General features: G+C 50.7%; 1 protein-coding gene across 1 annotated transcript in view; it reads left to right on the plus strand.

Moving 5' to 3' along the window:
- The window catches only part of MGAT4B (alpha-1,3-mannosyl-glycoprotein 4-beta-N-acetylglucosaminyltransferase B), a 16,547-nt gene extending 2,111 nt beyond the window's left edge, over positions 1–14,436 (plus strand). The window contains exons 3-16 of the mRNA XM_035891083.1: positions 161–301; positions 1,143–1,276; positions 3,874–3,920; positions 5,960–6,073; positions 6,487–6,562; positions 6,941–7,060; positions 7,161–7,181; positions 7,797–7,904; positions 10,806–10,913; positions 11,857–12,050; positions 12,445–12,523; positions 12,980–13,067; positions 14,106–14,218; positions 14,326–14,436. Of these exons, the coding sequence (XP_035746976.1) occupies positions 161–301; positions 1,143–1,276; positions 3,874–3,920; positions 5,960–6,073; positions 6,487–6,562; positions 6,941–7,060; positions 7,161–7,181; positions 7,797–7,904; positions 10,806–10,913; positions 11,857–12,050; positions 12,445–12,523; positions 12,980–13,067; positions 14,106–14,218; positions 14,326–14,349 (1,367 nt within the window). The 3' untranslated portion in view covers positions 14,350–14,436. The remainder of the gene's footprint in view (positions 1–160; positions 302–1,142; positions 1,277–3,873; positions 3,921–5,959; positions 6,074–6,486; positions 6,563–6,940; positions 7,061–7,160; positions 7,182–7,796; positions 7,905–10,805; positions 10,914–11,856; positions 12,051–12,444; positions 12,524–12,979; positions 13,068–14,105; positions 14,219–14,325) is intronic.
- Positions 14,437–14,442: the final 6 nt, after the last annotated feature.

The following is a 14,442-nucleotide window of genomic DNA, read 5'->3' on the forward strand; positions in this document are numbered from 1 at the left end:
TGAACTTTAATGGGGTTTGTGGTAGCATGTTAAAGGTTGGCCTGATTTTTTATAACCCAGCAGTAGTCTCGGGTGGCCAGGCTGCTCTAAAAAGGCTTTTTGCCTTGCAGTCTCTTCCTACCTATCATTCCTTGCAATTGATTCCCTTTTCCTTTTTAAGACGAAACCAAGTTAAAACTGTGGAATATCACCAACAAGAATGTGCTGCACCTTCCCACCATCTTCCATCATTTGCCACATTTGCTGTCAAAGGAGAACAGTCTGCAGCCAGCCGTGCATGTGGGACAGGGGCGCACTGGAGGTAAATGGGAATTAGTGCTGCTTCTGGTGCTCTTCCTCACCTTAGTGCCTGTCCCTCCCCTTTCCTCTGGGCCTGGCTGTGGTACGCAGATGAGCAGGACTGGAGGAACAGCTGCATGCATCATGCAAGCTTCCTTGGTATCGTGGCATGCGGGGTGGGTAAGCCATGTCACGTCTGCAAGTCTACAGGGGAGTGCTGTCTGTGCTTTTGACTGGCACTAAAATGTTCTCAGTGCTTCTGCCAAATATTTTTTGCTGCTTTCCATTTCCAGAGTGCTCTAGACTTTGCCTGGAAGGTGGTCAGATGAAAGCACAGTTTGCAGGGTGCTTCATGGAGATTCTAACCAGTCTTAGGAGACAAATCCCATCTGGAGTAGGACTTTGAGTACTAGATGATTCCCCCTTGCTCCCAAATCCCAACCCAAAGCCAAAGACCTTACTTATTGCTCCTAAACTGAGGTGCTTCTGGCCACGGGAGGGGCTTGGAGAGCCAGGGTGGTCTTGAAGTTGACGATCTCAGGCTGAAAAGCAGGAGGGGGAGGTTCTTTGGGTGTTTCCTTAGGCATCAGTTTTTCAGGGAGAAAAGAAAGAGTCTTATCTGATTGCCATGGGTGCCCTGCTAGCCTGGCGCACTGAGGTGCTGCTGGTCAGTACTGGGCTGGGGGACAGGAGTATGGGAACCCTACATAGCCCAGGAACCCACCAACCTGCTGATCACTGCTGGTTTTTAATGACGGAGCGTGGCACTGAGCAGGTGAACCATGAGGCGGTCATGGGAGATGAGCAAAGTGTCGTGTCCCAGCACACCCTCCTCTCTAAAATCTCTCCTTGGCCCTGGGCAGTATCCGTTGTGATGGGAATCCCCAGTGTGAAGCGGGAGGTGCATTCCTACCTCACCGACACCCTCAACTCCCTCATCTCAGAGCTCACTCAGCAGGAGAAGGAAGACTCCGTCATCGTCGTCCTCATTGCCGAGGTAAGACAGAGCTTTGCCTCTTTATCCCTTTTCCTTGGCCCCCATCCCATCCCATCCCGCTGTCTGCCAAACTCAGTGCCAAACCCGACAGCTGCCCACCTGGAGGCCAGCTCTGCTGCTTGCTGGGGCAGATAAGCCCAGCCTTGGGCTGCCATCCGATCAAGATCATTAGGTGCGTCCTGCCCAAAATGAAACCCCGATTGGGCCAGAGAGAGTCAGGATGCAAGCAGGCAAACATTAACAGCTGCCAGTGCAGCACGTGCGTTTGTCTTTCTGGTCTAAATTGTGGAGGCTCTTGCAGGGTGCTTGAGTGGTTGTTCCCAAAATGTGCTGGAACAGCCCCATGGCCACAGCTGGGGGAGCTCTCAGACCTGCTCCTGAAACAGCTTCATTTCTCTGCGTACCTGTAAGACAGCACTAACCCCCTCTTCAAACCTAAGAGCCTGCTGATTTGTGGCTGAGGCTAATACGATGCCTCTTCGTCCTGGTGTCTAGAGCCCAGAATCAGTTGCTGAATCCAGGGACTAAAAAGCCTTGATACATTAATCCGCAAGAGCCGCTTTTATCTATGGGTTTAGATGGTTATTTTTCTCCATGGCTTTCCCCTCAGGATTATTTTCTTGAGCTTGAAGTGCATTTGTCTTAATTTCCAGAAATCCGGTGAGAAAGATAAACCTCAGTGGCATGTTACTGGGAGTGGAACAAAGATAAATGTCTGGGTTTGCTGCCTATTTACCCGTAATTTGACATTTTGAGTAGCATTTGGCTTTTGGATCTCTGGCTGTTATTTCATATGAAGAGAAGTTGTGCACAGATGGGTGCAGCCTAAAATGCCAGGGACAAGGTTTGGTCCTGGCCGTGATTTCCCTTTGAGCCAGGACAGGTTTGGTGGCTGTTTTCACAGTGAGTAAGTGAGCATGAGAGGTTTTAAGTAACTTCACCAAAACCATCTTCTGTTTAGGACTGCAGTCATTTTTTTTTTTTTACTTGACTTGAAAATAGGGTGCACACTCTGATGGCAGCACCTGACTTTCCGTGTGCTCCTGTGATGAGAGAAATGAACAACAAAGAAATTAATTCTGATACCATGAAGTGCAGGAGCACGCATGCCGTAGCCCAGTAAGAGCGATGGTGGTTGTTGCAGATCACCACTGTCACTGTTCTTTCTTGCTGACACAACGTCCTCCTTCCGTGCAAGTGTCAACCCCCCCTGTGCCTGCTCTGCCTCTTGCCAGACAAAGCATTTCTCCATGTACCTGCACTTGGTGTTGCTTGTTAGGGCTTTTCAGGCATGGGATAAAGAGTAAAGAGTGGAGAGGTGGGATGAACCTGGAGCAGACACTGGGTAATTTAGAGATGCAGGATGACGAGTGGAACAGCTCAATGTCCTTTTTGGGATTTGGACTTCTCATTTCCAAGTGCCGCCGCTAACCACCGCAGGTGTCATCTACAGCGGCTGGGCTGACTGGGAGAGCCGTGGGCTCCTCGGCTGGCAGAGGGGAGCCCTAGGGCGAGCTGACTGGCTTGGCTGTCACCAGCCACCGTTTTGGCGACAGCCGGGTTCCTGGAGTGGAGCTGCATGTTTGCTCCCAAAGCCAGGAGCATCTTTCCTGCCTTTGTTTTTCCCATTGCTGTTTTCTTGGCAGCACCAGGATAAGAAATCAGTCCAGCACTGGGAGCCTGAGCCCTGTTTGGGAAAAGGGACCTTTCTCCTCTTGAGAAAACCCTCTCTTGTCACCGTTCCAGCATGGAAACGGTGTCCTCAGTTTGTGACATACATCCCCAGTGTCTCACTTCTCACCTCCGCCCGGTGCCAAGCGCAGCAGCAACCAGTCCCGGCTTCTGTGATGCTGTGTCTGCAGATCTGCCCAGGACACGCGGTCCCGTGATCCGTACAACCTCCCAGAACAATACCACCACCAGGAAACAGGGACAGTTTTTGCTCCTCCGTCTCCTGCCCTTTGTGCTTGGATTTTGTTTTCCCGGTCACTGTGCAGATGGTTTCTGTCCAGTGCCTGCCCCCGTGTTTGCACTTATCTCTCCTGCAGATAGCGGCGTGCGGCGCTGCTGACCTTTGCCTCCTAACTGTTACAGGTTGCCAGGTTGATTGTGGGAACAAACTGTTGTTTTAGGAAGAAAAGCGTCAAAATGAACCTGAAATGAAAAATGCATGCTTATAAATAAACCTCTCTTTTTCACAAAAGGGGTGGAAATCCTTTTCTGCCGAGAGCATTCGCTTGGATGAAAGCCAGCACGTATAGAGAAAAAAAATAAATAGCTCAGAAGTTAACACTTGGTGCAAATGCTTGGCACTGGCAGGGGCAGAAGTGCCAGGAGAACACGTGGGGAAGATGTGCAGGGTCTTGCGTCCTTTGGGGTGGTTTTTGGTGTGTGATGCCTTTGGTTAACACTGGCCACAAAGGAGGGCTCCTAGGGGTCAGTCAGCACGGGGAGAGCGGTTAAACTAGGTAAGAGGAGACATGGAGATGGTACGGAGATGCTGAGAGTACCCCCAGGGTGTGTTGAAGGTAATTTCTGAGCCATGGGGGACACAGACTGGGCTGAAGGATCTAACCCTGCTTATCTTTTGTTTTCAGACAGATCCGCAGTACACAGCTGGAGTGGCAGAAAATATCAAAAACTTGTAAGCACTTCCAAATGACTACAGTGGTACGGTCTGTGCCTGTCGCGAGGCCAGGGAACGGCTTCATTAGGGAGAAAATACACAACTCTATGCTTCCCTTTTGTATTTTTTTGGTTGTTTGGGTTCTTTTCTGTTCTTAAACTCTGGGCTGTCTTTGGTACTGCCGCTTCCACTTTCTGCTTGTTCTAAAATGCATCCCATATGTAGCTTCCATTGGCCTGCTTTGTGCTTGCAGTATTTAACACACGCGGTCATGCCGTTTCATTTTGCTCTTTCTGTCCTGTGGCATTGTGAGAAGATGGATTATTTTAGATTTCCAGTGATCCTGGCAATTGTTTCTGTGTCTAGTGCAGCCCTCTACCTGCTCTGCGGAGTCAGAGCAACTGGGCAGTGTGGTAAGCACACCCAAATGGTCCTGCCTTATTTTGCTTTAAAACCCGTGATCCGTTTTCCTCCCTGCTCCAGCCTGTTTGTTTTTCCCTTGTTCTAGGCGCTCGTTACGTTTGTCTCTCACACTAGCTGCTATTTATGTCCCGGAGTCTTAGTGGCTTTTGCAGCTTCATCTGTGGCTGTTTTGGCAGAAGCCGGTGACGGATTATTAACCGTGAGCCGGTCCAGGCGTTAACAGCATCAGAGCTTGGAGCCAAAAGGAAAAGGTGGTGAGAGAAGAGGCTGTGACTCCCGTCCAGCTCCTGCGATTGTGTGTTTCCAAAGGATCGCAGTTGCCATAAGAAGGAGATGCAAAAGGGCAGCACATCCTCCCGGCACCCCGTGTCCCCGAGCCAATGATGGGAGAGGGGCTGGGACGTGTGCGGGGAGGGTTGTGTTCCTGGGCACTTGCAGAAGAGCTGAAACAGAGCCCTCCATCTTGCTGTGCAGGAGCTGGCAGAGCTCCCCTCCTTCTGCCTGCTGGCAGGAGGACGCACTTATCGGGGGATAATGGACTGATTGTCCGATGGATCCTGATGAAATTACTGGGTGCTGCTGCAGAGAGTGCTTCTGCATAGAAGGCCTGAAACTTTAATTGACTTAATGATTTGATTTCTCGCTGTCCCCCTCTCCAGTGCCTCCTGCCCTTCCCTGATTCACTGAAATTATTTTTCTTCCAAATTGAATTGAGGTGGTGTGGGGCCAGGGCAGGCTGAGCTCATATCGCAGGAGGGAGAAAGCTGCCGCTGCTTCGGTGCAGGTTTTGTCAGCTCGGTGAGAAGCTTCTGTTTCACTGCTGCCTGAGGAAGGGAAGATTTAAAAATGTTAGCTGAAAATATTGCCAGTCCCAAGGAGGGAATAAGGAAGGGAAAAACAAGTGAGAACTTTTTGGCAATCTCGCTGCTTTGTCTCCCTCTGCCCCATCTCCCGTCCTCCAGACTCTGCACAAACAAAGGAAATCAGCCTTGCACCAAATGTTCTCAAAAAGGCAGTATAAAAATAACTGGTTTTCCCGCTTATCTCTCACAGTTACAGTAATCGCTGGGTATTGCTTGCAAGGCTGTTGTAGGGTACCTATTTTTCAGATGGGTGACATTTCTTTCTGTTTGAGTTTGAGTTCATAACCACATTATAGGGAAAATATATGCTGATTTTATCAGTGTCAGATTAAGTAACATATCAGAAATGCATAACATAATCTCTGCAAAATGGCTTTTAATTACTGATGCATTTGCAAAAATCCCTAAATGCCGGTAATTCCAGTGAGTCCTTCCTTTGGTGCGCCAGTCTGCAGGTCTGTTTAAGCCTGTAAAGAGGACATGGTGCTCGTGGCTGGCCTTTAAAGCTGATCCGTGTGTGTGTGCGGGAGGGAGGAGGGGTGCTGGGCAGGGGGGGGGAGCACGCAAATGTGGAGCTGTTAGTGACCATGGGAGGGAGAGAGCTGATGTCCTTTGGTGGGGCCTGGAAGTGCAGGAGCTGCTGGGGAAGTTTTATCTTCGAGGCTGTATTTTTTGTTTGGTTCTGCGGCTCAGTGTTTACTCAGCAATTTGGTCTATGAAATGGTGTGTTAGACATGGAGGTATTTGTTTACTGCTGCTTTTCTCCCTCAGATTCCCAAAGGAAATACACTCAGGTCTCCTGGAGGTAATTTCCCCGTCTCCGCATTTCTATCCTGATTTCTCCCACCTGCGGGAATCCTTTGGGGACCCCAAGGAAAGAGTCAGGTAAGAATCAATGAGCTTAAAAACAAGCAAGGCCTGAATTAAATAACTGCAGTATCGCCCTCCCTGACTCCAGCAAGGAAAGATCTTCTGCAGGGCCAGGCAAGGCCCTTGAACTTGCTTTAGCCAAGAGCTGGAAGGATGTGGTGTGTGGAGGGGTATGAACTGGTGCCAGCTTGCCTTGTGCTGCAGCATTTCCATCACCAAGCGAGGGGGTCATTTTAAGCCAGATGATGTTCATTTTGGAGGTCCCTGAGTTTTCCAGTAACTCTTAGATGACCAATTTGAGACCAAAAGGCTGTATGCCATCCCCTCCTCCAAGAGCTGTGTCACCTTCCTGGCTTAAACCCAGCCTTGGGTGGCTCCCCTGAGCAGTCCAGTATCTCAGGTGCTCCCATCGTGTTTGTCTCTTGCAGGTGGAGGACGAAGCAGAACCTCGACTACTGCTTTTTAATGATGTATGCCCAGTCCAAAGGCATATATTACGTGCAGGTGGGTTTGGTGCTGGGGGCAGAAGGGAGATGGGTGTACCTGTGAGTTCACTGTGGCTCGTACCCAGCTGAGAGAGGGCAAAGAGCATGTCCAGTTGTGTGATGCAGCAAAGCAGGAGCGGGTTTTAACCGTACCGGTTCAAAATCTGGGTTTCTAAGATGCTTTAGTCTTGGAGACCTCCCACATAGGGAGGGCAGGAATCCTTGTTTCGTTTACCTGTTAGATTGGGAGAGGAAAAATCTGCTTGGGTCATCTTCCAAAATAAACTAGGTCTATGCCAAAGTTTTCCTCCAGTCTATGGCGTGATTGCTCTGCAAAGAGAGGCTCTTACTGGAACCTGGATGGGTCATTGGCACTGAGTGTCCTTTCCTCTTGCAGCTGGAGGACGATATTGTGGCCAAACCAAACTATCTCAGCACGATGAAGAACTTTGCCTTGCAGCAGCCCTCTGAGGAGTGGATGATCCTGGAGTTTTCTCAGCTGGGGTTTATTGGTAATGTTCTCCCCTGCTCACCCCAGTCCCATCAGACATGGGCACAAGTGCCTGCTGGTTCTTGCCAGCACTTCTGGTCTTGGTCCAACGAGTTGTCCCCGTGAGATGGTAAAACACTTGGACTTGATCCCTCCCTAATTTTGCAATGACCCTTGTGTTTGCACTGGGGAGAAAGATCCTCACAGCTGGTACTGGTGATACTCACTTTTAATAAAAATAAACCTGGTCAGTGGCCCAGCCGACAGCCGAACAGCATAGATGTGACCAGTAGCTTTTAGGCTGGATGGGATCTGGAGTTGCCTAAGAGTGTGCAAAAGGAAGTTTACATCAGCACAGAACTATTTTGGGAACAGCAGTACATGGTTGCAGTAGGAGCTTGATCTGTTATTTTGGATACTGGTTTGACTAGCTTAAAACTTGTAGTTTTGGGGGCAGGAAATGGTCTGTCCTGCAGCTGGCTGAATGTTTTTCATCCTTATTTCTCCCTACTGAATGGAAGAGTTTTAGACCTTTTGATACTGTTGTGACCTGTGAGACACTAATGCTTTCTAATTCTGCGATGAATATTAAATCCAGAACTGGATTAGCAATGCCAGCAGTACTGGTACATAAAACAGAGCTGTATGCTATTTCCTTTACGTAGAGAGATGGACACATCCAACCTCCACAGCCCGGTCTCCCAAGTTTTTTTCTTCCCAGCTCTGATTCTTGATCACTTCATACCATAGCTGCTCTCTCTTCTCTCTTTCTTTCGTGGAGTTCATCCTAATGTTCTATAAGGACAAACCCATTGACTGGCTGCTGGATCACATCCTTTGGGTGAAAGTCTGCAACCCTGAGAAAGATGCAGTACGTAAACAACCGCTGTTGAAGGGAAACCTTCTGTTGTGTGTGAGCAAATGTACGCTTGGTCTGTGTCTCCAGAGGATCTTTCCTGTGAGCTCTGGTGCTAACTGACTTTGCACTGAACCATGCTGTCCCTGTGGAGTGTGCCGCGGGGTGTCCGTGCAGATTGTGTAAGCAAAGACCTGGGACTTCAGGCTTTTGTAGTCTGCAGCTGCCAGAAAAGGCATTATTTCTGCATCTAAGCACTAACAGGGTATTCCTCCTCCAGTCCTCGAGGAGAGTAGCTGTTCACCGTTCTTCTGTGTTATTTTTCACTCCGGTGTGCTTCTCCCCCTGAAGCCGTTCCCCACTCGCTGACTGTAACCCCAGAATAACCCTTTGGCTCTGGCTCATGTGCCATACCCGCCTGGAGCACACATGCAGGCTGCCCAGAGAGCTCACCCCAGATGACCCAAGAGCAAGCCCGCCATGCATAGTGTGCCAAAATGAAGCCAGAGCATGCAAAGCTCTTGTTGAGGTTTCTAGGAGGGTGCAGAGAGGTGAAATGGGCTCTGTTTTCACGCTGCCATCTCATTTGCGGAGCCATGTCTGCATGAAGCCTTGCAGACAGCAGCACAGAAGTCCCCGTGCCCCGCGGAGGTTGTGTTTGAACTCCCATCGGTGGCGGCAGCAGCAGCAAGGGGCTACAGCGAGTGGGAAGGGCAGAGGCGGAGCGTGTGTGATAGCAAATGTAAAATGAGCTCACCACCAGATACTCTCCTGTCTCCTCTCTGAACATACTGTATTTACTCATATGCTCATTCGCCCTCCTTTCCTGGCAGAGAATGAGCAGCGGAGTCCCCGCGCAGAGCTTGAAGCCAGTTTCTTAGACCAGACCTCATGGCCACAACTACTTTGTAGTGGTAAATGCCAAAGCAAGTGGTCACTCTGGGGATAAATAATGTATTTGTGCGTTGCGGGGACAGGGCATCCTCAGGGCTCTGCAGAATTGGGGCAAGGATGTGGTTTAATTTGGCCTGATCTGTGGCAGAGGCTGTGACGTCGGCTCCAGTCCTGCATGCACCAGTCTCAGGTGATGTCCATCGTGTCCTCCTGTCAGTTCAAACCGTGTGCTCAGGTGTGACAGAGCAGTCCCCAGCCCTGTCTGGCAGCCCCCAGGGTCCTCACAGCCATGGGCAAAGCCAGGGTGGGGGATGTTGGGATGGAACTGGGAACGATGCTCTGTGTCTGTGCTCCCCGCTTCAAAATCTTCAGCCTGAGCACTGATTAAATGCAGATCCTGCTGCGCAGGATCATCTTCTCCTTAGCTCATCTTCGCTCATCTTCTCCTACCTGGCAGAGCCAAGGTTTTCCCAGGGGAAACTGCAAACCTCTTAAATGTGTTGCCTTTTTAAAAATTAACCTACTTTCCGTGTGGATTTCTGGCTCCTTTCCCTCACTGTTTGCATGATTAACTCTGCACAGTGCCCTTTCAAACATGACTTTCCCTTGTAAATCCCACTGTGCAAAATCAAATTGGTAGCGGGGAGGATTTGTCTTTTTGATTGAAAGTTTGTTTGACCTGAGCTTTTGGTAAGTGCTTTGCCTGCTCTGGATATATTCTGCTCTTTCTTTTTTAACTAATTTTAGATTTACCTGGGGTAGAGCTTTGTGAAAGGATGACCTTCTTACCACCAACTGAGCCATTCCCCCTCCTGGCTTGGATGAGACAACGCTGCTTTAAGCAAATGCTTCTTCAGCAGAAGGGGAAAAGGGGGGGAAGAGAAATCAGGAGATGCTCTAGCTCCCTCCATTCCCCTTCCTCCTCCCCTCCCCATCCAGAGTGATATCAGACCTGCTGGGGTTGCGCCTGGGGTTGCTGGCAATGCGTAGGGTCTCTCCCACTATAAAGACTAGTTTTAATTTTCTAATGTAACGTGAGCTGGATTAGGGGATTATCTCCTCTGCAGCTCACAGGGGTCACGCCTGGAATTTCCCAGCTCTCGGCATGGTGTCAGTGGCCTGCGTGGGCAGCCCATTGTGGGGGCTCAGTGTGGCTGGCTTTCCCCGATGCCCCCTGCCTGGTGCCAGGCAGCCGGTGACGCAGCACCCAGCAGTGGGATTTCTGCCGGGGTTGCTCTTGGGTGGGAGGTTGTGAGAGCAGATGGTGGTAGGGGCATGTGTGTGTTTCTTGTCTTGGAGAAAGCAAAATTTGGAAGACAAATGCCCTCTCCCTCAGTTGTTTAACTCTGTGTTTCGTATTCCTTCTCCATCACCTCTCTCCTTCCACCCCATGGAAAATCACTGGCTGGATCAGAGTTTCATCTCCACATTTATTTACATGGCGGGATGAGTGTGAAACAGTCAAACAGCTCAGACAATGGCACGTGCCATGCATCAGCCTAACAAAATCTGCCAACAAACTGAAAAACTCTGCCTGTCTGAAAAGAGCCCACAATTCCTACCTGCTTGCTTAGGCTCTGAATCATCCCAGGACTTACTGTACCTTCTGACATCGGTGATCCCGAGCTCTGAATTGTAGGAAAAAGGCCAAGGATAAGCCTTGGATAAGCCTGATAAGCCAAGGAAAAAAGAAACAAAATTATCTGGCTGTCCTGACCTGACAGCACCCAGAGATTTGCTCAGCATTTGCTAAGCTATGCGTGGCAAAGAAACATTTGACACTTAAACCTGGGCACCCTGGCTGCCCAGCAGAGCCCGGTGGGTGACCAGCTGGGAGTCACGGTCAAGTTCCTTCAGAGTGCGGTTAAAAGCCCTCTTGCCAAATTAAAGCCAAAATAACTCAGAAAGGCATAGAGATGGGCAGGGATGTTTATCACTCCTCGTGCCCCTGTCTGTTCCTCTCGCAGGGCACAGTTGACCATGGAGGTTTAAGCATGGGGCACTGTGGGATTGTCGTTTCAGAAACACTGTGACAGGCAGAAGGCAAACTTGAGGATCCGCTTCAAGCCCTCCCTCTTCCAGCATGTGGGAACCCACTCCTCCTTGGCTGGGAAGATACAGAAGCTGAAGGTAGGTACAAGCTGCCTGTCCAAGCAGCAGACAGCCTTTCTGCCAGGCCTGGCCTGCAGGCACCCAGGAACTGGCTGCTTTTGGGGTGGGGATGTCAGTGACAGCAACTGTTGGGACGGTGGCAGCTGGATTTCTGTGCAGTGGTTGTGTTTTATTCTGAATTACAGTGAGCTTGTGTAACTCCTACTTGTCAGCATGGCAGTGACATGTATCAAGAATCGCTGCAAGCTTTTAAGCCTTAGTAGTGGTCCTGGTCACCCATCCTGAGTGCCAAACCATGATCTGGGCAAGTGATTTCAAAGCATCTACTGAAAAACCCTGGCAAGATGACTCCTGGGTCGGTCTGACTTCCTTCCCACCCCCCTCCTTCTTCCTGGGATTTGCTGATAGACGAACTAGAGCTTGCTGTGTAAAAGCTTAAATTGTTTGTGTGTATTTAAACATCAGCAAAATAAAGTTTCCCACGGGTGTATGTGCAGGACGCAAAGACATGCATCCCTGGGCTGTGCTCAGGCCTGTGTCTGTCCAATCCCCAGGTAAATGGATGGTGTAATCTGTTTGTATTGCAGCACAGTGCCTGTCAGGCTGTGTAATCCTGTCATTTTATGCTATCATCAGCCTGCCAGCCACCTTCTCAGGTGTAAGGACTGTTTGCAGAGCTCCTGGGGCAGAGACACGTGTTCAGGGACACTTGGACAATGGTGATCTTTGGTGCTGGATCAGAATGCAGAGCAGTGGTGCTTCTCTGTGCTGCCTCTCCTGAAGTTGTGTCCTCCTGGGATCCAGCCACCCATTGTCCTGTCTGTTGCCTTCCTCAGATCATGTCCATCCCTTACCTTTCTGCACTATGCAAGTCGAGAGCTTTTAATTTGCAGTGCCCTGTTCCTCATGGGTGAGAGCCGCTCATGACCCTTTTCTGCCCTTTTGCTTTGTGCCCGACAAGGACAAGGACTTTGGCAAGCAGGCCCTGCGGAAAGAGCACGTCAACCCTCCTGCGGAGGTGAGCACCAGCCTGAAAACCTACCAGCACTTCACCTTGGAGAAGGCTTACCTGCGGGAGGACTTCTTCTGGGCCTTCACTCCCACCGCCGGAGACTTCATCAGATTCAGATTCTTCAAACCACTCCGCATTGAGAGGCCAGTGCCTGGGGAGGGTTGGCAGGGGAGAAGGTGGGGACGGCCTGGAGCACATGGAGACACTTTCCTTTTGCTCTTCTGGCTCATGTTGAATTTCTTGCCTGTCTCCTGTTTGGCTGCCCAGGAGGAGGGAGCAGTGCTCTTCCAGGGGGAGGATAACTTGACCCTTTTTTGGTGGGGCCACATTTGCAAGAGCCCTTTGCTTTCCTGCGCTTGTGACTTGTGAACACTTTAGCTAAGCTGGTGCAGAAGTTCTCCTTCCAAACCATGCACCCGTGGGCTTTTTGGGAAGGTGCCTGTTAGGTTGAGCTGTTTGATGGTTCAGCTGGGGTGAAAGCCATCCTTTCTCCCCCTCGCTCAGTGTGGGTTTCCATGGCTTTGGTCTCTGTCACAGGTTCTTCTTCCGCAGCGGGAACATTGAGCACCCAGAAGACAAACTCTTCAATACGACTGTGGAGGTTTTGCCGTTTGACGTAAGTGTTTTATTGAGAATTGAATCGGGGGTGGAGTGGGAAGCAAGAGAGGTTTGAGAGAAGAGAACTGCTTTAAGCAGTCAGGAAAATCTTTACAAGCTCATTGCCTTTGAGAGGCGCTGGCTAGGAGCCAGGGGGTCACGCCTGGTGTGGTACCACCTTGGGAGCGGGGATGTTGCGCTGAGCAGTCGCTCTGGGAACCATCCATGCCTGCAGAGGGGATGCTCAGATGGATGGGATGGCTACAGTAGGAGGGGATGGAGCCAGGATGGTGCAGTGAAAGCAGCAGCGTGAGGGCAGCAAATGTCCTCTTGTTTTGGGGCATGAGGCTCAGGGTGCCGGGCAGGGGTGACAAGATGCTGCTGGCGAGGGCAGCGCTGGGGTTGCTGCTGTTGTTTGGGGCTTTTGCGTGGCTCTTGCCACTGGCCTTGTGCAGAGCTCCTCTCCTTCCTGCAGAGCCTGCAGTCGGATAAGGAAGCCTTGCAGGAGGGAAGAGGGACAGCTGTCAAATACCGCAGGACGCCGGATGGCTACATCCAGATAGGTATAGCAGGGTGCAGGGTGGTAAACTGCCCACTGGGTTTGGAAACACAGCCCATATCCTCATCTTCAAGTGAATCGAGACCCTTAGTGCTGTTTGCTTGGCAAAAAGTAATTTCTGCTTGCCAGGAGCCAGGTTGGAACAGGATTTAATTGTCACTGTCTCCTCTCTTCCACTGCCCTCCCTCCCCTCTTAGACTAGGTGTCCTCTTCAGGCAGTGTTCAGTCCTACGTTTCTGCCTGTCTCTGCTTAGAGCTGGGAACAAATTATTCAAATGATTCATTTGCCTAACCTGGTCTTAAAAACCTCCACTGTGGGCCATTTCACGCTCTCCCTCTGCAGCCTGTCTTTGTACTCACACCATGTGCAGCTTGGACTTTGTCTTCTGACACCTGAGGTTGTTTTAGTGCTTGTTCTGCCCTTGGACAAGAACAAGTGATTGCAGTCTATGGGGACCAACTGATGCACGGTAAAGCCCTGGTGTCCCTGCTAAGACTATTTTTTTTTTTTAAATAGACAAATAAAAATTCCCTGGCACACGTAGCTTTTTGCCATTTTAGCATTCTTCTACATGCTGTCTGGTTTCTCCCAGCTGCATTTTCCAGAAAAAAAAAATCACACCCAAAAATGGGCCATAGCAGCAGGATGAGACCTTGCTAGCACTATGGGTATGAGACGCCTCCACGGCATGGATCCTGAACCAACATTTGTTTCTTGTAGGACAGTGCTGCCATCAGGTCACTCTGTCCCTGCCTTTTGCACAGCAGTGATATGTAGCCAAATAGTCCCCATTGTGTTTTGTTTAGCTGAGTTGGGGTTTTTTTTGGTTTGGTTTGGTTGTTTGGTTTTTTTTTGTTTCCCTCAGTAGCATTTTGCACTGTATTGATGTCCAGTGCTGCTGGTTTTCAGCCTCTTTCGTGCCGGGGAGCTGTGGGCAGGGGGCTACCATGGCCGCTCGTGGTCCCCTCAGGGTGGGGGGGAGAGGGGGGCGCTGGTTGCCAGGGTACCGTCCTCATGTCACCCGTGTGCTGTCCCCACCAGGCTCCTTCTCCAAGGGCGTTGCGGAGGGTGAGGTGGACCCGTCCTTTGGGCCACTGGAGGCCATCAGGCTGTCCATCCAGACTGACTCCCCGGTGTGGATCATCTTGAGCGAGGTGAGACAGGCTTTGTCAGCAGAGGGATGGCCCTGCCCTGCTCTGGGCCTGGGGCTCCCCACCCCTCCCCACAGCTTCTCTCTGATCCCAGCCCTCTCTCCTTTCAGATTTTTATCAAAAAAGCAGAGTGACATGGGTGTGAGGAAGGGTGGACGCGCGCAGGGATCCCCGGCCCTGCTCCCTCCCCTCCTGCTCCCTCCTCCCCGCGGCGCCTCGCCCGGGCA

Source organism: Egretta garzetta, unplaced genomic scaffold (genome assembly GCF_000687185.1).
Source record: "Egretta garzetta isolate BGI_Z169 unplaced genomic scaffold, ASM68718v1 scaffold270, whole genome shotgun sequence".
NCBI lineage: Eukaryota > Metazoa > Chordata > Aves > Pelecaniformes > Ardeidae > Egretta > Egretta garzetta.